Raw genomic sequence first — 25148 nt, 5'->3', positions numbered from 1 at the left:
TCTATTGCCCTTGTTTTTGTGGTTATTACTAGCTATTAATGATCATTGCCTAGATTCATTATTTCATTAGTGATAATGATATTCCAATTCTGTCATTTCTTTTTGATTTATTAGCTGGAATAGTATTTTAGACCGTTTTCCATTCATCACATATTTGGTTTCACTAAAGTGTAGTTTGTACATGTATAAAAGGCAGGATAAATACTTGATTTTTTTTTTCACCCTTTGTTGACCAGGTTTCAGAATCAGTAGTTTCCTGTCATCCCCCAATAGTGACTAATGAACTTGTGTGGCATGTGTATATACATGAACATCATGATAAACTACTTACGGATTTAAACATACATGATTTGTTTTGATCCAGTATAGTTGTAATTCTTAGTGATGCTTAAATTGTTTCATCTTTCCTTATTGGACTCTTCCGTTCTTGAGTCCTTTTAATACAACCCTAGTAGTCTTTGTCACTGATGGTAAAGTCTCTTCAGTGGACAGAGCTAGAAAATTCATGAATGAACACTGAAATTCCAGGTTTCAAGTTTAGGATGATAGCATGTCTACTTCTTTGATATCATGATTTGTATTTCTATCTCTTCTCTTACTCTAAAGTTTGAGTCTTAATGATATGGACTTAATCATGTATTTGCTTTATCCTATATTATATGATACCTACTTACAACATAATTTCAGCATAACAATTTCAATATTGTTAATATAATTATTGAAAATGCTCTATGATTTTCTTTTTTATACTTAGTCTCTCTCTATATATATATATAGAGAGAGAGAGAGACTGTCTTTTTTCCAGTGGATAGTCTTTCCTCCTTTATCGAATATTAGTTGACCATAAAGTTCAGGGTCCATTCCTGGGTTCTCTGTTCTGTTCCATTGATCTATGTGTCTGTTTTTGTGCCAGTACCACATATCTTGATGATCACGGCTTTGTACTAAGCTTGAAATCCGACATCGTGTTGCCACTGGCATTGGTTTTCTTTTTCAATATTCCTCTGGCTATTTGGGGTCTTTTCTGATTCCACACAAATCTTAAGATGATTAGTTCCAACTCTGTGAAGAAAGTCCGTGGTATTTTGATAGGGATTGCATTGAGCGTGTAAATTGCCCTGGGCAGCATAGACATTTTCATAATATTAATTCTTCCAATCCATGATTATGGAATATTTTTCCATCTCTTTGTGTCTTCTTCCTCAATTTCTTTCAGAAGTGTTCTGTAGTTTTTAGGGTACATATCCTTTACCTCTTTGGTTAGATTTATTCCTTAAGTATCTTATGGTTTAGGGTGCAATTGTAAATGTGATTGATTCCTTAATTTCTCTTTCTTCAGTCTCATTGTTAGTGTATAGAAATGCCACTGATTTCTGGGCATTGATTTTGTATCCTGCCACTCTGCCAAATTTCTGTATGAGTTGTAGCAATCTGGGGTGGAGTCTTGTGTTTTCTATGTACAGTATCATGTCCTCTGCGAAGAGGGAGAGTTTGACTTCTTCTTTGCCAGTTTGAATGCTTTTTGTTTCTTTTTGTTGCCTGATTGCTGAAGGCTAAGACTTCTAGTACTATGTTGAATAGCAGTGGTGAGAGTGGACATCCCTGTCGTGTTCCTGATCTTAGGGAAAAGGCTCCCAGTGTTTCCCCATTGAGAATGATATTTGCTGTGGGCTTTTTGTAGATGGCTTTTAAGATGCTGAGGAATGTTCCCTCTATCCCTACACTCTGAAGAGTTTTGATCAGTAATGGATGCTGTATCTTGTCAAATGCTTTCTCTGCATCTATTGAAAGGATCATATGGTTCTTGGGTTCTTGTTTTTCTCTTGTTGATATGATCTATCATGTTGTGTTTTACGAGTGTTGAGCCAACCTTGCATCCCAGGGATAAATCCCACTTGGTCATGGTGAATAATCTTTGTGCTGTTGGATCCTACTGGCTAGTATCTTTTTTTTTTTTTTTTTTTATGATAGTCACACACAGAGAGAGAGAGAGAGAGAGGCAGAGACACAGGCAGAGGGAGAAGCAGGCTCCATGCACCGGGAGCCCAACGTGGGATTCGATCCCGGGTCTCCAGGATCGCGCCCTGGGCCAAAGGCAGGCGCCAAACCGCTGTGCCACCCAGGGATCCCTATTGGCTAGTATCTTGTTGAGAGTTTTTGCATCCGTGTTCATCAGCGATGTTGGTCTATAATTCACCCTTTTGGTGGGGTCTTTGTCTGGTTTTGGAAACAAGGTAATGCTGGCCTCACAAAACAAGTTTGGAAGTATTCTGTCCCTTTCTGTCCTTCAGAAAAGCTTTAGTAGAATAGGTTTGGTTTCTTCTTTAAATGTTTGATAGAATTCCCCTGGGAAGCCATCTGGCCCTGGACTTTTGTGTCTTGGGAGGTTTTTGATGACTGCTTCATTTTCCTCCCTGGTTATTGGCCTGTTCAGGTTTTCTATTTCTTCCTGTTACATGTTTGGTAATTTGTGGTTTTCCAGAAATGCATCCATTTCTTCTAGAGTGCCTAATTTGTCGGCATATAGCTGCTCATAATACGTTTTTAAAATCGTTTGTATTTCCTTGGTTTTGGTTGTGATCTCTCCTTTTTCATTTGTGATTTTATTAATTAGAGTCTTTTCTCTTTTGTTTTTAATAAGGCTGGCTAATGGTTTATCTATCGTATTAATTCCTTCAAAGAACCAACTCCTGGTTTTGTTGATCTGTTCTACAGTTCTTCTGGTCTCTGTTTCGTTGAGCTCTGCTCAAATCTTTATTAACTCTTTTTCTGCTTGGTGTAGGTTTTACTTCCTGTTCTTTCTTCAGTTCCTTTAGGTGTGACGTTAGCTTATGTGTTTGAGTTTTTTCTAGTTTTTTGAGGGAGGCTTGTCTTGCGATATATTTCCCTCTTAGGACTGCTTTACTGTATCCCAAAGATATTGAATGATTGTATCTTGATTTTCATTAGTTTCCATGAATCTTTTTACTTCTTCTCTAATTTCCTGGTTGACCTATTCCTCTTTAGTAGTATGCTCTTTAATCTCCATGTTTTTAAGTTTCTTCTAAATTTCTTCTTGTGATTGAGTTCTAGTTTCAAAGCATTGTGGCCTGAAAATATGCAGGGGACAATCCCAATCTTTTGGTATCGGTTGAGACCTGATTTGTGACCCAGTATGTGGTTTATTCTGGAGAAAGTTCCATGTGCACTTGAGAAGAATGGATATTCAGTTGCATTTGGATGGAGAGTTCTGTATATATCTGTGAAATCTATTTGGTCCAGTGTATCATTTAAGGCCCTTGTTTCTTTTGTGATGTTCTGTTTAAAAGATTTGTCATTTGCTGAAAGTGCCGTGTTGAAGTCTCTACTATTAGGGTATTATTATCTAAGTTAATCTCTCTACTTTGGTTATTAATTGATTGATATACTTGGCAGCTCCCACATATGGGTAGGTATATACATATTTATCCCCACATACCTTTCTTAGATAAAGTGCCATATTTGCCTCCATTTTCTCCTTATCAGTTAACAACATATCCTGGGATTACTTCATAATGTTAAATATATATATTTCATCCTTTTTTTGTCCTACGTGGGTATACATTGTATGGATATATTATATATTATTAGATCCAGTTCTTTATTGGTAGATATTTTTTGTTACCTTCCGTCTTTTTCTGTTACAAATAGTGCTAAGTTAATACTCCTGTACGTGAGTCTTTTTGTATCTTTCCCACTGTGTCTTTGTGATAAATTCTTATAAGCGGGATTGCTGTGTCAAAGGATAAAAGTACACGTTTTGCTAGAGATACCAAATTCTTTTCCACTAAGGTCATGCTAGTTTACATACCTATCAATAATATAAGAATACCTGATTCACCTCACTCACCAATAGAGTGTATTGCCAAACTTTTGGATTTAAGCCATTCTGATGAATGAGAAAAGGTATTTCATTCTTGAACAGGATTGACTTTAAAGTACTTTAAAGTACTCAAGCAGGTTCAAAAAAAATAATGCATTTCTTTTTCAGTATACTGAATGTTTTTCATATACCTCGCTCCTTTCTCTGTTACAAGTTAAAAATGTTCTTTCCAGTTATTTGATTATCTTTCTTACTTTGAGCATGGAACATTTGAAAATAATTGTTCACATGAATTCTTTTGATTTTTGTATTTTGATTAGTATAACATACTACTTTCCTAAATTAAAATTCTCTTATGGTTTAAAGTAGTTTTTCCGTTAATTTTCCTGGGTTTACAGATGAATATGGTCACACCCTTTGTGAATGAATTCAACTTTATATCCTTCTCAATTCTTAAGCTTTTAATTACTTTCTAGTATCTGATTACACTGGATAATTCTAATTCAGCATAAATAGTATTAAAGATATAGCTATCTTATTCCTGAATATAACAGAGATTTTTCTCTTTTTCAAAGGCACTTACCATTCATGATACAGAAAAATGCCAAACATGGGATCTAGGAACCAACTTCTTTCTCTGTGAAGATGATGTTGTTAATAGGAGAAACAGGTGCAGATAAGATATTTTGATGTATTATTGTAGAATTTTTTTTTTTACTCTTGCAATTACTTAGAATATTTTCTGTGTCTAGAACTCCAGTTCATTCATAGTTGTTTGACTTATCACCATAAATTCACATCACCATAGACAAATAAGTGTTAACATACACTGATTTAGTTATTTATATTTGTGAAATTTTTAATATGTTGATATTGCTACCTAGAAATGAATGTAAGATTATTAAAAGTCTTTTTTATTGCTGAATTATTAAAAGACTTACTGAGTTTGGAACCATAGGGGTATGCTTTGAGATTACATGGCTTATGATGGAACATGACAGTATGCTACATCTCAACATTGTATAGTTATCTGTATAGATAAGTAAGTCTTCTTTCTATCTCTATATTAAGTTTCCATTGAAATTTTCTAGCATTCATGCTTCTCTGATATCGTCAAAGTGTCCAAATATGAGGGATTGGGAGTATTGAATGGAAGAATAATAAAAGTCCTTTTTTTTTTGCTTTTTAGGGCTGAAGCTGTACTTCAACATATTGCAGAACTAAATCCATATGTTCATGTCACATCATCCTCTGTTCTTTTAAATGAAACCACAGATCTCTCCTTCTTAGATAAATACCAGGTTGGTACTCTATTTTATATTAGATATTGTTGACAAATTATAAGGCAGATTGTTAGGTATATTGTAGTATAATTAATTAAACCTAGTGTGTTTAGCAGAACAAAAACTTCTAGGTTAAAAGACTTCCTTTAAAATAATACCTTTCCAATGCTTCATTTTAGGGAAAGGACTTGAGAACTGACAAAGTCAGCTTCTTTCAGAACAGTGAAAAACTCTGGTTTCTAGCATGTATTTCTTTCTCCTATATCTGTATGTCAGTTGGAGTTTAGCTGTTCTAGGCTGAACTCAAATTGCAAAGTCTGTTTTGTCACCTGTCTCTCTTGGGACCAGGAGGCTACCTAGGACATGGTATTGTGGCAATAAAAGAAATGCAAAAAGGCAAGTCCAGCTATCTAAAGCACATTGCAAGGTTCCATTCATTTTACTTCTGTTAATACTTCACTGGCCAAAGTAAGTCACATGGTCAAGCCCAAAGTGGAGAAACAGGGAAGTACACTCTGCTCTTCTTAAGGCCATGGGCAAAGGATCATGTATAATCAATTACAGAGGAATAAAAAAATGCAGACAATATTCAGTCTACTTTAGTTAAGGTTAACTAAAGTTAACCTTAAATAATAACAATTCTCAACACCTTAAGTGTTAAAAAGTGATTAGGTTGACCCTGATTTTCTCTGTGATTAAATTATGATGTTGCCCATTTAGGGAGAAGCACTCCCTTGTTTTACTGCTACTCAATATATATATTTTTTTTCGAAGTTTTGACACTGTATTGCCATATGTGTGTGAGTTTTTCCTCCCAACCAGGCAGTTCTCCGACTCCATGGACACCTAGTTCAGTGTCCTACAGTTCAGTTCAGTTTTGACACTCTACCTGGAGAAGATAGCTTCAGATCCCACACATTAAGGGTTCATTCCCACAAAAGCCTCTTTGCTCCCTTTCTGACATCAATCACAAGCCCAGGTTGTTACCCTGTGCTTCCAAGGACTGGCTATAAATTGGAGGTTCCCACGTATTCCTCCTAGGGTCCAATTAATTTCCCAGAGCAGCTCACAGAATGCAGGAAAACAGTTTACTTACTAGATTGGCTTATTATAAAAGCTATAACTCAGGAACAGTCAGATGAAGAGATACATAAAGCAATGTATGCAGAAAGCGGCACACAGCTTCCATGCCTTCTCCAAGAATGCCACCTTCCTGGCACCTCCATGAATCTGGAAGCTCCCTGAGCCCTTAGTTCAGGGATTTTTATGAAGGCTTCATTATGGAAGCACAAATGATTAAATAATTGATTTTTAGTGATTAAGAAAATCTCTAGCACCTGTCTCCTCCCTTGAGGTCTGAGATACAGGGCTGGAAGTTCTGACCTTCAGATCACAAATTTGGTTCCCCTGACAATCAGCCCCTCTCTTTAGTGGGCTTCTAAAAGTCATTTCATTAATCTAAACTGAGGTGTAGCTGAAAGGGGCTTGTTATGAATAACAAAAGATGTTATTTCACCTTTATCGCTCTGGAGCTATTTCAGGACTTGGAACAAAACTAAATACTATAACAAAAGATGCCTCTGTAGCTCTTATATGGGAAATTATAAGAGTTTAGGATCTATACGCCAGGAACCTTGGATAATGACCAAAAGGTGTATTTAATATTATAATTATAATAATATCACACCAATTTAAAAGCCAGTGTAGACTTCCACTCTGGACTAGATAACTTGAAATCAATCTTCTACAAAGATGTGTAATAGACTTCCTAAATAGAATTGTTCAACAGAGTTCCTTTTAGTTTTTCAGTTTTTTATTAAAATATAATTAATGTAGTGTTCTATTAGTTTCAGGTATACAGCATAATAATTCAATAATTCTATGCATTACTCATTGTATGCCATGATATATGTAGTCACCATCTGTCACCAAACAATGGTTTTACAATATTAACTATATTCCCAGTGCCATACTTTTCATCTTTGTGACTTATTTTATAACTGGAAGTTTGTACCTCATAATTCTCTTTACCTATTTCACCAATCCATCTATCCATCTCCACTCTAGCAACTATCATTTTGTTCTTTCTATTTAAAAGTCTGGTTTTTTGTTTGTTTCTTTATTCATTTCTTTAATTTTTTTAGATTTCACAGGCAAGGGAGATAATATAGTATTTGTCTTTGACTTATTTCATTTAGCATAATACTGTGTAGGTGCATCCATGTTGTTATAAGTGGCAAGATCTTATTCTTTTTTATACCTGAGTAATATTCCACTATATGTTTTCCTCAGTATGCATCTTCCAGTTTGCATTCCCTCCAACAACACAAGACGATTTCTTTTGTTCCACATTCTCACCAATACTTGACATTTCTTACCTTTTTGATTCTAGCCATTGTGATATACATGAGGTGATACTTCATTGTGGGTTGTTTTTTGCATTTCCCTGATGATGAGAAATGTTGAACATCTTTTCATGTGTCTGTTAGGCATCTGTATGTCTTTGGAAAATGTCTATTCAGGTCCTCTGTTCAATTTTTTTAATTCATATTGTTTGGGATTTTGATGTTGTATAAGTTCTTTATATACTTTGCATATTAACCCCTTATCAGATATGTCATTTGCAAATATCTCTCCTTTTTAGTAGGCTGTCTTTTCATTTTGTTGATGGTTTCCTTCACTGTGCAAAAGCTTTTTATTTTGTTATAGTCCCAATGGTTTATTTATGCTTTTATTTCCCTTGCCCAAGGTGACATATCTAGAAAAATGCTGTGGTTGGTGTCAAAAAGATTACCACTTAAATTTCCTTTTTTTTTTTTTCTAAGATTTTATTTATTGATTTGAAAGACAGAGGAAGAGAGGGAGAAAAAGCACGCACAGAGGAAGGAGAAACAGACTCCCTCCTGTGCAGGGAGCTTAATGCAGAATTCCATCCCAGGACCTTGAGATCATAACCTGAGCCAAAGGCAGATGCTTAGCTGGCTGAGCTACCTAGGCACGTCTACTTTGGTTTTCCTTTAGGAGTTTTGTGGTTTCAGGTCTTACATTTAGATTCTTATCCATTTTGAGTTCATTTTTGTGTTTGGTGTAAGAAAGTGGTCCATTCTGATTCTTTTGCATGTAGCTGTGCCAGTTTTCCCAGCACCATTTGTGGAAAACTACCTTTTCCCTACTGTCTATCCTTGTATCCTTTGTTACAGATTAATTGAACATTTTTTTTTAATTTTTATTTATTTATGATAGTCACAGAGAGAGAGAGGCAGAGACATAGGCAGAGGGAGAAGCAGGCTCCATGCACCAGGAGCCCGACGTGGGATTCGATCCCGGTTCTCCAGGATCGCGCCCTGGGCCAAAGGCAGGCGCTAAACCGCTGCGCCACTCAGGGATCCCGATTAATTGAACATTTAAGCTGGGTTCATCTCTGGGCTCTGTATTCTATTCTCTTGATCTGTATGTCTCTTTTTGTGCCAGTACCATAGTGTTTTGATTACTACAGCTTTGTAGTCTATCTTGAAATCTGGGATTGTGACAGCTCTGTTCCTCTTTCTCAAGATTGCTTTGGCTGTTAAGGGTCTTTTGTGGTTCCATAGTGTTTTTTAGTATTTTTTTGTATAATTTGTTGTAGTTCTCTGAAAAATACTGTTGGTATTTTAATAGAGATTACATTATATTTGTAGGTTGCTTTGGATAGTATGGACTTCTTAACGTTATTAATTCTTCCAATCCATGAGCATGGAATATCTTTCCATTCATTGTATTGTGTCTTTAATTTCTTTCTTCATTGTTTCATAGTTTTCAGAGTAAAGGTCTTTTACTTCTTTGGTTAATTTTATTTTTAGGTATTTTGGTTTTTTAGTAGAGTTGTAAATGGGATTGTTTTCTTAATTTCTGTTTCTGCTACTTTATATTGGTATATAAAAAGATTTCTGTATATTAATTTTGTAAACTAATTTTAGTAAATTCATTTATCAGTTCTAATAGTTTTTTGGTGGAGTCTTTAGGGTTTTCTGTGCATAGTATCATGCCATCTGCAAATAGTGACAGCTTTACTTCTTTCTTACCAGTTTGGCCACCTTTTATTTCTTTTTCTTGTCTGATTGCCACAGCTAAGACTTCCAGTACTATGTTGAATAAAAGTAGCCTTTATAAATAAATGAATTAAGTAAGTTAAATAAGTAAGTATCTTAGCTCAAAATAATGTAAGGGAAGTGCTCAGAGACCAAAAATGAATGGGTAGCTAAAAGAAACCTGTGAACTGCTTATTGGCTATGGTCACTTTCAGTCAGGGGTTGCTGGTTTCAATAACCACATTATTGAGAATTAGTGGTAACATAGAAACAGAAGATACAAAATAGGTTTACGTGAGATAGAGAAATGGTTTTGAGACCTACCCCTCTTTGTAAAGTTAGAACCTGAGAGGGCTGTATGCTCAATGAAAGTGTGGATGAAAACAATCTTTGCCCATCAGAACAAGAAGATTGCCTGTTTTCTCTTGAGCTCTGGATGACAATATAATGATCTTCTCTGGGAATTCACAACCATATGCCTGTACTCACCTGAGTTTGAATGTAAACTTTATAATTCTTTGTAATCTAAAATTTTCCAAGCTGAGAAATAAGAACTAGTATTAAGCTGGTAATACCCTGGAATGCCAGAAATAAATAAAACTAAACAAATGTAATAATCTACCTTCAACTAAGCCATAGTATATTCCAGTATATAAGGCCCCTTTGAAGATGAGTTCATGATATAACCTGCTGTTTTATAGCAAGCAATAAACAGGCATGCTTTTTGTTCCAGGGGGAATTATTACTTTATTCCTCAGGCTTGCACAAATCAGATATAATCCTGAGAGATGCCCCAAGAATGGCCAAGAGCCTTGATTCATTGCATATCCAGTGGATACATGTATAAAAAGTAAGAGACCCATGGAGGAGAAATACCTCTCTGCAGGAAGCACACCATATTCTGAGCTAGATAAATAGGAATAAATCCACACCTGGATATGTGTAATGAAAGTGAGTTATCCGATTCATGGAAACTAGTTAGCCTCAAGAAAAAGTCTATTGGGATCCCTGGGTGGCGCAGCGGTTTGGCGCCTGCCTTTGGCCCAGGGCGCGATCCTGGAGAACCGGGATCGAATCCCACATCGGGCTCCCGGTGCACGGAGCCTGCTTCTCCCTCTGCCTGTGTCTCTGCCTCTCTCTCTCTCACTGTGTGCCTATCATAAAAAATAAAAAAAAATTAAAAAAAAATTAAAAAAAAGAAAAAGAAAAAGTCTATTGACAGACAAGTGGATAAAGAAGATGTGGTGTGTATATATGTATAGATGTACATATATATAGGTATATGTGTGTGTGTGTGTGTGTGTATACACACACAATGGAATACTACTCAGCCATCAAAAAATCTTTTGCAGCAACATGGATGGAACTACAGGGTATTATGCTAAGTGAAATAAGTCAATCAGAGAAAGACAATTATCATATGATCTCACTCATGTAAAATTTAAAAAACAAAACAAAGATCATAGGGAAAGAGACAAAAAAATAAAACAAGATGAAATCAGAGAGGGCGACACACCATAAAAGACTCTTAATCATAGGAAATGAAGTGAGGGTTGCTGGAGGGGAGGGGAGTGAGGGAGGGGTAACTGGGTTGATGGACATTAAGGAGGGCACATGGTATAATGAGTACTGGGTATTATATAAGACTGATGAATCAATGATCTCTATCTCTGAAACTAATAATACATTATATGTTAATTGAATTTTAAGAAATAAAAATTTAAAAAAATCTGGACTGAGAATCTAGTTCTGTCACTTGATAGATGAATAACCTTGGAAAAATTCTTGACCTATTTGAGTCTACATTACTTAAGATAAAATTTGATTATAAAAACTCTAATTACCTCACAGGGTGATGATAAGAAATCAAGCAGTAAAACTTATAATTTGCTATTTTAAATAACAGAACTTGGTGGTTTCACTAATGATACTGTCCTAAAGCAAAAGTCATTATATTATGAATCTGTTGAATATCTGAAGTAAAAGTAAGCTAAGTCCACTAATGTAATAAGTAATCAAAACTGTATGATACTGGCACAAAAATAAAAACATAGATCAATGGAACAGGATAGAAAACCCAGAAATGAACTCACAATTATATGGTTAGTTAATCTTTAACAAAGGAGAAGAGAATATACAGTGGGGGAAAAAGTCTGTTCACCAGTGGTGTTGGGAAGCCTGGACAGCGACATGCAAAAGAATGAAACTAGACTACTTTCTTACACCAAACAAAAATAAATTCAAAAGGGATAAAAGACCCAATAATGAGACTTGAAACCAGTAAGTTCTAGAAGAGAGTACAGGCAGTAATGTCTCTGACATTAGCCATAGGAACATTTTTCTAAATATATCTTCTGAGGCAAAGAATATAAAAACAAACATAAACTATTGGAACTACAACAAAATAAAAAGCTCCTGCATGGTAAAGGAAATAACAAAACTAAAAAGCAACTAATATAATATGTTATTTTTCCTTTTGCTATTCCATAACTCTGAAGGTTTTAATCTTAGAATAGAATACAATAGGATACTATTCTTTCATAAAGAAAACAATATGTTTTTAGCATAATGCAAACTGAAATGCTTTTGATTTAGAAGTATATTTTACCAAACTAATTGTTTATCTTCTTATATTCTTCTTAATAGTGTGTAGTATTGACTGAGATCAAACTTCCATTGCAGAAGAAGATCAATAACTTTTGCCATTCTCAGTGCCCTCCAATTAAGGTAATAGTGTCATTTAATAATGACTTGTAGTTAAGCAAAGAAAGAACACTTTGTTAGAATTTGTAGCTTTTCAGTGGGTTATTTAAGAAGTCTTTTTACATAAGGACAATCACAGTAGTATTTTCCTCTTTAATTTTGGCATCATATTCATTTCCTATTTTTAAAACCAGGATCTAAATTTGACTTATAGAAAATTGCTAAAAGGAAGAATTAAGGTTACGAATGGAAGAGATAGTAAATATTGAATTCATCATCTAAGTTTAAATATGGCATCATAGTGGTTTTCAAGAGGTTCATTGGTTCTTGTAACATATTCATTGAGCATGTGCTACAGATAGAGTTGTAGGCCTTAGGAATACATTAGTGAATAGGACATAAAATTTTTCCTACTCTAGAAAATTGCCATCCAGTAAGGAAAATACATAATAAAAAAGCAGATAAATAGATAGTTTCAGGTCCTATGAATAAAAACCTAGATAAAGAGTATAATGTCTGAAAAAAAAAAAAAAAAGAGTATAATGTCTGCATGATGTTGGGATGGGGACCAGTGCTGGTTCTCTGAAATTGAAGGTCAGGGAACTCCTGTCTGAGGAGATGACATCTGAGTAGAACCCTGAATAATGATAAGGAGCCAGCTATGGAAAATGTCGGCAAGAACATTCAAAACATGAAGAATAGCAAGTATAAAGACTTGCAAGTGTAAAAATTTGCTTAATGTGTTTAGGGAACAATGAGAAGCAAGCAAGACCAGAATGGAGTTTGGGTAAAGAAGAGAGAGAAGTAGGAGTACAAGTTACCAGACAATTAGGTTCAGAGAAGTAATTAGAGGACCATAATTTAGATAACTTTGAGGATAGCTGAGTTGTTTTGTTTTTTTTTTAAGATTTTATTTATTTATTCATGAAAGACACAGATAGAGAGAGGCAGAGACACAGGCAGAGGGAGAACCAGGCTCCATGCAGGGTGCCTGACATAGGACTTGATCCCAGGTCTCCACGATCACGCCCTGGGCTGAAGGCGGCACTCAACTGCTGAGCCACCCAGAATGCCCCAAGGATAGCTGAGTTTTAAGCCCATGAGTTTTGACCTGATTTATATTTTTAAAAAATCACTCATAATGTGCTGTATAGAAAATAGTCTAGAGCAAAAGTTTTCAAAGTATGGCCCATGGATACTGAAAATTCTTGAGATCTTTTCATGGGGTCTCCAAAATGAAACTATTTTCATAATAATATTAAAATGCTACTTGTTTTTTCTCTCTGATTCTCTTACGGGGCACAGTGGAATTTTCAGTCTAGATGATGTGTAGTGACATTATTGTTTTGACAGCTAATGGAATATGTGTATATTCTTATATTTTAAATGTGTCTCGGTTTTAATTTCTAATATAGTAGTTATAACCCAGATAAATAAAAGCTCTTTCAGTCCTCAGTAATTCTTAAGAACATGAAGGAATCACGAAACCAAAGAGAAAGAGAGCTGTTAAGAGTAGAGACAACTAGACCAGTTGGAGGATAATGCAGTAGTCCAGATGAGAGATGCTGGTGCCTTACTCAAAGAGAGGTAGAAATAGATTGTAAGAAATCATTGAATTTTAGATATGAGAATCGAATGAATACGAGTTGTGAGGGAAAGAATGATCAAAAATGACTTAAAGATTTTTCTGGAGTAATTGAGTCGTGGTGACTGACATTTGGAAGACCAGAAATAGGTTTAATTCGGAAAAAATCATTTTTCCTGCTCAGCTACATACATATTACCAGCTCCACCTCCTTTATGGGGTTATTTGTTCCTTTGGAAAAAAACTATTTGTTCCTTTGAGATAGGCACTAAGCCAACGGTCATACTCTATTAAATAGATGTGCTAAAAGTTTTTGGATTGTAGTGTTTATATAACATTTACATTCTGTAGAACATTTCTGCTGTGGTTCACAATTTAAATTAAACAAATGAATAAGATATAGGATAAACTTAGGATAGGGCACAGAAGTTTTACAAAATAATTACACTGAGTTATTGAACTAGTCTTTGTTTATATAATTGATAATACTTAGTCCTACTTGAAAGTTGTTTTCAAAAGAAATTGTCCTCAAGTTTGCAGCTTTTAAACTTAAAGTTTCTAAATTTCTGCTCAGTTTTGTCTCATAAAAAATGCTGTGTGTACCTATTTTGAGAGTAAAGGCGGTGCATGATCCAGTATGAGGTAATCTTCTGTTAACTCTTTCACTACCTTATGTAATTAAGGTGGCATAAATTACTTTAATGGGCTACATTTTTATATCCAAATATGAATAAACTTTAGTTTTTGTTAAAAAATCACTTTATACAGGATCATATGTGTTATGGAATAAGAATTTTTCCTTTTATTGTTAACTCTCAAAATAACTTTGAGCACAGTTTCTTTGCAGATTCTTAGAGTGGAGAGAGTGTATGTGTTATAAAAGTCATTTTTAATAGAGCAATGATTAATGATTGTGTTCAAGAGTCTAATTTTTACCTCTCTTGACTTTGATGTATACTGACAGCTCCTCAGCCTCAGTTTGTTGCCTCGATTTTCAGCTTTTAGCTCTGTTCTATTTTTCCATTAACTCTACTTTTAACAAATGGACACTCTTTTTTCATTTCCTCAAATGAAAAATAAAAATTCGCTGCTAAGACCATTGAACCAAGATGTTTCTTAAATACTTTTTTCTTAAATACTTTTTTCTTAAATACTTTGCTTGATTTTTTAAGGCAAGGAAAGAATTTTTGTTATTTAAAAATCAGAGAATGTGTAATGATGATGTGCTGCATCTTCTAATTGTATAACACTAGACATCCAGTCCCAAATACCAGTATCCTGATTCCTGAACCAATTTACAGACAAATAATGTATTCTATTTGTGATCACTTTATATCCGAAAAGATAATCTTAACTATAAATAAAGTTGTCGTGAAAAGGTTTAAAATAGTAGACATGCGGGTTTTTTCTTTATGTGAATAGATAAACTTGTTTTTATCATTTCATAGTTCATCAGCACAGATATACATGGAATTTGGTCACGATTGTTTTGTGATTTTGGTGATGAATTTGAAGTTTCGGATACAACAGGAGAAGAGCCAAAAGAAATTTTCATTTCAAATATAACACAAGTATGGTTGTATATATTTATTATTATATATGTATATGGTTGATTTTTTTTTAGATTGATGTGAATACAATTTTTTAAAAGGTGATATTAGCAAAATACTATAACATGCAATATTTTTCATTTGTTTTATGGTATTTTAAGGTAATTTATAAAAGAATATGTGTTAATTTCTTGATTGCATTATATTAAAACCAAATTTAAGATTTAAGTTAGGATATTAACAGAATATCTGGATTCCTTCTAACATTATTTAATAATCAATACATCAACATTTACTTATGTCATAAATTTTAACTTTAATTTGTTTATGTTGTGCTCCTATTGGACATGAAGTGTGATTCAGTGTTTACTGAACTGTGTTTATTGTGTCAGATCACGGAAGTACTAAGTATGTTATAAGCCACCTGGCCCAACAATGGACTAATAGGAAGATGCATGATTAAGTTATAGGCAAACGCTTTTCTAAAATTTGTTATATTTCTAGAATATTTGGAGGAGGAAAAAAAGTATAAAAATTACCCTTGAGATCAGAAAGTATGAACTTTCTAACCATGTTTTCTTCATATAAGCTTAAGGTATTTATTCCATAAAAGAATTGGAGAAATCATCGTGATCAATTTTTGCCACTTGTTTTTTAGTCTAAATCATTACATTTACTTGCATTCTTTCTAATCAGTTTACATTGAAGCTCAAAAGATGCTAAATAAAAGGGAATGATAATATACCTTGACCTAATAGTATTTGTGCCTCTGTCTTTATGGTTGATTTTAATACAGCCATGTAATGTTGCCTTTTCACCCCTTTTTAAGAAAAATGCATTTAAAAAATCATTCTGTGTATCTCTGCTTATGGAATGACTTATTATTCAGCCTTTAACCTTTGTACTTGTGTTTAGTTTGTCCCTGAGAATACCATACAGTTAGAATAGGCTCTAGGATATAGTATGGATTCTTGTATTGCATTGGTATTTTCTTTTATCGAATAGTGTGCAAAGTATGAAGGTTATCCATAAAGAATTACAAAATACAGTAAGTGTTCCTATTTAACTTAATCTGCAATTTATTCTTTTTTTTTTTTAAGATTTTATTTATTTATTCATGAGAGACACACAGAGAGAGGCAGAGACATAGGCAGAGAGAGAAACAGGCTCCATGCAGGAAGCCTGATGTGGGACTCCATCCCAGAACTCTGGGATCATACCCCGAGCCAAAGGCAGACACTCAACCTCTGAGCCACTCAGGCGTCCCTATTCCTCCTTTTTTAATAAAATCCTTACAAATTTTATTCTTCTTGAAATATTAGTAAACCCCCACTAGGTTAATTTTATCTATATGTTTATGATCATAATTTATTTCTTATCCAAATTATTAAGCCATAGCAAAATTTTTAGAATCTTTATAATTATGAAACAGAGAATGACAATTTTAGATTTTATGTAGATTAAATAAATATTACCTTATTCAAGCAGTGTTTTGGATTATATACAGTTAGGAAATTTCTGGGCCTTTGACCTATCTCATCCATCCTATTTGCTAAAATAAGCCAATTTCTTCTTTTTCTGTCCTGGTAAGCTGGGCTACACAATATTTTCCTTTATAGTGTTGCAAGCTTTAAATTACCAGTTTTCTGACTTTAAGTCTCTCTCCTCTCTTATATTTCTTTGATCTTCAAAGTTAGACTCCTCTTTTTTGCAGAGTTTTTGATAACGTGACTTTAAAACTTATAAAAGACATTAAAGGTTATTAAATATAAGTCACAAAAATCTTTGTGAAATATTTGAACTCCAATGTAGAAGCTCTCTTAAACATAAAAATTATATTTTAAACATTCATAATAAAATAAGTTGATCATTAGTTTGCAGTAATCTTAAAAGGCTTGCTTTTACTAAGAAAGGAAAGAAAAATCTTAGTTTGATTGTTTCAAGAATGTTATGATAAAATGGTCCCTTTTGTGTAAGATTTGAAATTTGTACAAAAAAAGGTATACGTGAACTTGTTTTTAGGCTAATCCTGGCATTGTTACCTGCCTTGAAAATCATCCTCACAAGCTTGAGACAGGGCAGTTTTTAACATTTCGAGAAGTTAATGGAATGACAGGCTTAAATGGATCTACACAACAAATAACCGGTAAGTTCATGTGTTTTATTCATTTATACTTATTTTTCAAAACTTTAATAGTTCAGACAGTCTACTCAATGTTGAAAATACAACATCAACTCGGACAAATGTGATCTAGTTCTTGGCCTCAAAACATTCAATCCAAGTGAGGAGATGTTAACATTAAGCAGTGATGGTATATATAGAGAGTACAGGCATTCTGTGAACTCTAAATATAGCAAGGAAATCTACCGGGTCTTGGACCAGCAGAAATAGGGACAGAGTATCTTGATTAAAATTGCATGGACTTAGGAAGGTGGTGTAAAGAATATTCTGTGCAGAGACAATAAAAGGCAAACAATTCAAGAGATTAAAAGATACAGTATGACAGGACTGGCGGTGGGAGTTGAGATAGCAAAAGTCTTAAGGCATTTAAGAGGAAATTTCATAATTTTATTAGTAGGTAAGCAAAGATTCTAACATGGGCCACTTATTTATTCACTTAGGGAATTCAAGGAAGCTAGAAAGTTTTAGAAGATAATGAGGACAGTTTAGGCTCAATGAGTAGGGTGGCAATGAACTTTTCAAGTGGAGACATGTTTTTGCTCATGGTTTGGATAAAAGGAATGAATGAATGTTATTGCAGGCAAGTTTGTGGGTTTGTTGGCAAAAAGTTGAAGGAATTTGCTTTTTTTAATAGACTGAGATCATTTCCCATAGGAGAGGAAAGGTGCCAAGGTCAGAGATTGAGGAGAGTAAACATTTTTTAAAATAGATTATCAGACTTCATTTAGTGCCCATTTGAAGTTGAAGATAGTGAATTTTTAGCAGTTAAACTGCATAGTTTGTGATTTTCCTACAGCCATGTTTAGAAAGTTAAAGATACTGCTAAACATCTTGTAACTCAAAGATAGAATATTTACACCTGTTAGCTAAGAACAATTCAGGTTTTTTTTTAGGATATTTGAAAGTCTATATAATTACTGTATAGACCAATAAGTGGATTATCGTCTTTTCTTGTAATGACTGCAGAATGGATCCTTAGGAGAGAAGAGAATCAGTCCCTATTTTGAACTCTTTATAGTAAAACAATTTTGGATCTACAGTTAATGAAGCATCTTTGGTAACAAAATTGCTGGATTTTGTTTCCCAGACTATATATAGATATGCAAAATACAGGTTAGGTCATTGACATTAAAGAATTTTTATCTGTTTTTTACAAAAATTGACTCAAGTAACCATTTAGGTTTATTGTTATTTTGGGGTCTGTGCAATGCAGGATTGTGATGGTTCAGAGTCTTGAGGAAGGCTACATGTGAAATGTTCCATTTGTCTGCCTATCTATTCATTAGCCAGTACCATACTATATTTTAGTATTAATTGTATATAATTAGTATCAATATTACTTATTGATGTTTCATAAAACACCTCTCATTACTATTATCCCCCTCTGAATTTTCTTGGTTATTTTTAAGTCATTAAGTTCACACTGGAAAAATAGTCTGTCCAGTTTTCAATACTTCCTGTCCCCTTTATTTATAAAATTAGAAGATCCCATTATAAATAAATTTTTAAATTTTTATAAATTAGTAAAAATTAATATCTTTGTCATGATAATCTTTGAATTTAAATATCTATATCAGTATATAATTTTCTTATTTTTCTTTTAGTGGTATCACCATTTTCTTTTAGCATTGGTGATACTACAGAACTGGAACCTTATTTACATGGAGGCATAGCTGTCCAAGTTAAGACTCCTAAAACATTTTGCTTTGTAAGTATTTTTTTTATTTAAATGTATTTCTTCGCAGAAGAATGACAGAAAAAAAGTAATAGAAAAATCAGTTAACCAGTTGACTTAGGAGTTGAACAGATTTTTGGTTTGTAATTTATACCCACTTTGAGGAAAATGGGATTAATTTAAGGAAATAAATTTATAAAAAAAATTTATGGCTAGAATACCAGTGCATATGATTGAGGTATATAAGTTACCTTAGAGGAACTATACTTTGATGAATCACAAAGAATTGATCATACTTCTTACTCCCTAAGACAAAAGATAAAGCTAATATGTATTTGAAAGATTTAACAAGCATTGAAACAGTTATTACATTTTAAAAGGAAAAGGAAAAGGAATATTTATTTTATTTATCATACTTTTCAGTTCAGGTTTTTACATTTTAATTCTAGAAAGTGTATATATGTTGGAAATGTAAAATAAGTTCTATAAACTGGCATTGAAAGGAAAATGTAATTATCTAAATAAAAAGAATATAGTAGCTACTCTGTACCGAGAAACTAAGGAGTCTCTTGCCAATTAAATACATAGGCTACTTCTCAGTATAAGCTGTCTAGTACAGCTCTTATCGTTTTTTTTTGCAAGTTCTCCAGGTTTAAATTGATTGCCTTTTCTTTTCCAGAATAATTATTAACCGTAGTCCTCTACAGGGCTTTGTCTAAGCCAAAGTTAGAACAAAACAACAGATTAAAACAGTTCATCAAATCTGCTCCTACATTATTTCTTCTTGCCCCAGTTTTAATTTTGCTTCAGGTTTATGCCCCAAGTAAATTTCAGATTAGGTGGGTGTTGTGGGGGAATGGTTGGTTTGCTGGCTGGGTTTTTTGGCCTTTGTGTGTTCTTTGCTCCACACAGAAAATTTCAGTTGACTATTCAGGTCTTGTCAGGCATAACACATCTTGATAATTTGATAGCAGAACAATATGATAGCTTTTTGATTAAAACAGATTTTGCCTCATATATAGGTGTTTTCTCCAATTCTTCCTAAATATACTATGTGCAGCAGGTTGTCTAACTGCATTTAACATTTTTTTTTAAGATTTTATTTTATTTATTCATGACACATAGAGAGAGAGAGAAAAAAAGAGAGACAGAGACACAGGCAGAGGGAGAAGCAGTCTCCATGCAGGGAGCTTGACGTGGGACTCGATCCTGGGACTCCAGGATCAGGCCCTGGGCTGAAGGCAGCGATGAACTGCTGGGCCATCAGGGCTGCCCACAATTAACATTTAAACAATGAAGCATAGCAATTGAGACAAGGGGTGATGGGCAATGGTAGCTCTTTCACATTTCAGTTAAACCATATTAGCCCTACCATAAATAGTTCAGACTTTTGGGAGAGATGCACTGCTTTAGTGCTCTGTTTATTTTGTTAGTAATCACTCACTTGCTCTGAAGTAATAGTTTATGTTTCTATTAAGGAACCATTGGAGACGCAGATAAAACATCCAAAGTGCCTTATTGCGGATTTTAGCAAACCTGAGGTAAATAAACTCTTTGTAGGTTTGAGAGAGGCAGCAGAGTGGGGGTTGGGAATTGGTAAGAGACATTGTAAAGTTAAAAGTAGGGAAACCATGTACATAACTTTTCTGTCAGGTTTTTTATAGTAAAGGTTGTATTCACATATCTAGAGTTGACTCCCAAGTATTAAAAACAGGAATTTGTATCAAGGAAAATTTTTTTAAATAATAGCAAAATGTTTTACTTTTATAATGATATGTTAGCTTTATTATTTAAAAAAATGATTTCAATAATTTATGCAAAGTGATCTTATTAAAGATATTCTGAACCATGTAGAGTTTTATGATACATGTTTCTTCCTAAAAACCTTGGAAACCTTTATTCTATTCTTTTAAATCCCTGGATATAATTTTGTAGCAGTGAATATATGTGTGATAAGAATTATATTAACAGTTTCTAAATTTGTAGGTGTTGATCAGGAAAAAGGATTAGGCAATATTGATCTTGTATAAATGTTTTTTGTTGGTGGTGTTTAGTTGATATTACTCTGACTTTCATATGGATAATGTACTAAAAACTGGATATACCACTTGGGGTTGACATGTGGATCTGTTGCTTAAATATAGCTTCATGGCCTTGAAGTCAAGTTCTTTAACCTCTCTCTAAGCTTCAACTTCCTCATCTGTTAAATAGAGAAAATAATAGTATTAATTAATTTATTGTAAGAGTTAAATAACATTTAGTGTTAGCACATTGCCTGTCTGGCACATATTATATTCTCAATAACTTGACCAAATTTTAATGTTCTAAATAGGCATCTTTACAGATTCACACAGCAATGCTTGCCTTGGACCAGTTTCAGGAGAACTATAATCGCAAGCCAAATATTGGGTAATATTTTTTGAAATGACTTTTTCCTTATTATAAAAGCAATATTTTGGAAATGATAGCTTAAAAATTTAACAAGCAACTAAAGCCCTATCTTATAGCCGCAACATTATAAGAGACACTAAACTGTATAAACATTATTATGAGCTCTGGTCTTTTTTCTGGTGGGAATGGAAAGATCAATTTATAAAAATGGAATTATGCTGAATAAGAATTTTCCCATTTTGAAGTCTTCTGAAGCTACAACTTTTTAAAATAAAAAAATCTGAGAATTATTGAATTATGAGTCCACTATGTATTTTCTACTTTCTAGCCTATCAAATCAGAAGTATTGTTACAAAAATATTTTGCCTTGTCTATTTAAAACTAAATCCTATTTATATACTACCTATCCTTAGGTAAACATGATTGTTAATTAATGTATTTATGAATTAGTTACCTTCAAGCCAGGGAAGCAACTTCATGCTAACTGGCTGGCAAAATTCCACTTTATTTTATCCTTACATATTTCTTAAATTTTAGTTTTGAATATGACTTACTATTTATAGCACTTGAGAAAATTGAAATTGTGGTACTTTATTTTGAATCCTAGTTGCCAAGAAGATTCAGAAGAGCTCTTGAAACTAGCAACATCTATAAGTGAAACCTTGGAAGAGAAGGTGAATATTCAAAGTTATAGCCATCAAAAAAGGTGTAACATATAAACATTCTATATATTAATATATTCTTTTAATATATTCTATATTATATTAATATTCTCTTATCCCAGTTTTGCTGCTTATTGACTCTGTGATAGTAGGCAAATTACTTGAATTTGTTCTGCTTTAGTTTATAGAAGAGTATATGGCATATATTAATTACTATTTGTTGCTGCTGCTACTGTATTTTAAGAAGCATTAATATTAATATTATCTTCTGATTTACTTTGTTAACCCACAGAAACTCACTATATAAAGTTGTAGGTGTTCCTATAAATCTTTTATCCACTATATATTGATATCTCTTAGTCTCATCTTGCATATTATGTTTGGACATTTCACCTAGAAAATTGTTTTTTCGTCTTATGATGCCAATGCCTGCTGGCCATTAGTTTCATTTTAGCAGATAACAAAGTAGAAGTATTTGTGCAATTAGTTGAAAATTTTTTGTTATTATACTATAAAAATGAGGAAATGAAAAGTATTAACATTAGTGGTTAAGTATACTATCTCATATTTTATGTGATTAAACAAGGAAATAATGTATTGGAAACAGTGAGTCATTAACCACAAGTTAAAGACCTTTTATGCATATTTAGTGGTTACAGAGAAGTGTGAAAATCTAGAAATAGATTGATGAAGTAAGTGATTAAAAGGAAGGATAGGATTAAGGATTCATCGGGTTTATTGAAATAAAACTTAAAATTACACCCTTTTTAGATACAGAATTAAACAAAATTGTGTATGAGATTTAACTCTACACAGTTAAGTCAAAGTGTACAGTCATGTATCCACCGCTACCATCAAGATATAAAACATTTTTGTAATGCCAAAAAATTCCCTCGTACCTCTTTATGATCACCTCCCTCTCCCCCAATGCCAAACCATCCATCCAGTATAGTTTGGCCTTTTCCTTAGAATGTCATGTAAATCATGCACTATGTAGCCTTTGAGTCTGGAGTCTTTTCCTAAATGTAATGATTTGAGTTTCATCCATGTTGTTGCATTCTCATTCCTATTTATTGTCGAGTAGTATTCCATTGTATAGATGTACCACAATTTGTTTTCCCCTGTAGCAGGGGACATTTGGTGGACATTTGGGTTTCTAATATGAACAATTATGAATAAAACTCCTACAAACATCCATACAGATTTTGATATGGACATATGTTTTCATTTCTCTTGGGTAAAACACCTAGTAGTGTATTACAGAGTTAAATGATAGATGTATGTTTAATTTTATAAGAAACTGCCAAATTGTTTTGCAGAATAGCTGTAGCATTTCCACCAGAAGTGTATGAGAGTTTGAATTGCTCTGTATTCTCTCCATAATGGTATATATTATCTGTTTGTTTGATTTTAGCCATTTTAAAGTGTGTGTGTTAGTATCTTCTTTTGGCTTTAATTTACATTTCATTGATGATTATGAATTTGGTATCTTTTCATGTGCTTATTGTCACTACTATGTCTTCTTTGATAAACTGTCCTTTCAAATCTTTGTCTACTTTTTTTTTTTAAGATTTTATTTATTTATTCATGAGAGACACAGAGAGAGAGAGAGAGAGAGGCAGAGACACAGGCAGAGGGAGAAGCAGGCTCCATGCAGGGAGCCCAACATGGGACTCGATCCCACGTCTCCAGGATCAGGCCCTGGGCCGAAGGCAGGTGCTAAACCGCCGAGCCACCCAGGCTGCCCTGTCTACTTTTTAATTAGATAGGTTGAGTAAGAGAGTTCTTTTTATATCCTAGTTATCAATCCTGTATGGGATACATGTTTTACACATATTCTCTTCCAGTCTTTGGGTTGTCTTTTCATTTTATTATAGTGTATTTTTTTTTTTAAAGATTTTATTTATTCATGAGAGACAGAGAGAGAGAAAGAGAGAGAGGGAGAGACACAGGCAGAGGGAGAAGCAGGCTCCATGCAGGGAGCCCAATGCAGAACTCGATCGCGGGATTCCAAGATCATGCACTGCGCCAAAGGCAGGCACTAAACCACTGAGCCACCCAGGGATCCCACAGTGTATTTTTAAAGAGATGATTTTAATTTTGATAAACTTCAAACTATAAATTTTTTGTTTGTGGTTTGTACCTTTTTTTAATCTAAGATCACAGCTTTTGTCCTTTTGTCCTCAAGAATTTTTATAGTTTTGTGAATTCATTTTTGCATACCATACAAACTATAGGTCAAGTATACGTAACCATAACTTACATTTTGAATTAATTCGGTATAGTTTTGTACTTCTGGAAGTTTATTTTTTTTATACTTTACTAGGCATAGATTAAGATTAATTTTTTTGTATATAAATATCCAACAATTTGGGCAGCCCCGGTGGCGCAGCGGTTTAGCGCCGCCTGCAGCCCGGGGTGTGATCCTGGAGACCCAGGATCGAGTCCCGTGTCGGGCTCCCTGCATGGTGCCTGCTTCTCCCTCTGCCTGTGTCTCTGCCTCTCAGTCTCTCTCTCTCTCTCTGAATAAATAAATTAAAAATCTTTTAAAAAATAAAATAAATAAATAAGTAAATAAATATCCAACAATTTTAGCCCATTTGTTGAAAAGATAATTATTTCCTTATTCAATATTCTGGGTATTCTTTGTCAATAATTTATTGAACACATATGCATAGGGCTACTTCTGAACTCAGTGTTATCTTTCATTTCCTTTTGCTGGTACCATCCTATCTTGATTACTACAATTCATTGCTAAGTCTTGAAATCAATTTTGGTCTCTAGTATATTTCTTTTTTTTTTTTTTTTTAAGATTTTATTTATTTATTAGAGAGCAAGAGAGAACAAGCAGGGGAAGGGGCAGAGGGAGAAGGAGAAGCAGGCTCTCCACTGAGCAGGGAGCCTACTTGGAGCTCAGTCCCAGGACTCAGGGATCATGACCTGAGCTGAAGGCAGATGTATAACCAGCTGAGCCACCAAGGTGCCCCTCTAGTATATTTCTTAGGAAAAGCTCAGAATTTCCTTTTTTTTTTTTTTCTCTCCGAGTTCTTACCTATTTTAAATATTTTGGGTAGCCTCCATACTTGAAAGACAACTTGGCTAAATATAAAAGTCTAAGCCCTTCCAAGATCTATAAAGAATTTATTAAACTCAACACCAAAGAAACAAATAATCCAATCATGAAATGGGCAAAAGACATGAACAGAAAT

At 33.8% G+C, this 25148-nt stretch overlaps 1 protein-coding gene across 2 annotated transcripts in view; it reads left to right on the top strand.

The window, feature by feature from the left end:
- The window catches only part of UBA6 (ubiquitin like modifier activating enzyme 6), an 82884-nt gene that overhangs the window by 25717 nt on the left and 32019 nt on the right, over positions 1-25148 (top strand). For both annotated transcript variants that reach the window (XM_049093002.1, XM_025435541.3), the window contains exons 5-13: positions 4417-4511; positions 5031-5142; positions 11838-11918; positions 14928-15050; positions 17052-17175; positions 18816-18919; positions 20365-20427; positions 21219-21295; positions 21885-21951. In XM_049093002.1, the coding sequence (XP_048948959.1) occupies positions 4417-4511; positions 5031-5142; positions 11838-11918; positions 14928-15050; positions 17052-17175; positions 18816-18919; positions 20365-20427; positions 21219-21295; positions 21885-21951 (846 nt within the window). The remainder of the gene's footprint in view (positions 1-4416; positions 4512-5030; positions 5143-11837; positions 11919-14927; positions 15051-17051; positions 17176-18815; positions 18920-20364; positions 20428-21218; positions 21296-21884; positions 21952-25148) is intronic.

Source organism: Canis lupus, chromosome 13 (assembly GCF_003254725.2).
Source record: "Canis lupus dingo isolate Sandy chromosome 13, ASM325472v2, whole genome shotgun sequence".
NCBI lineage: Eukaryota > Metazoa > Chordata > Mammalia > Carnivora > Canidae > Canis > Canis lupus.
This window is presented reverse-complemented; position numbering and strand designations above follow the sequence as displayed.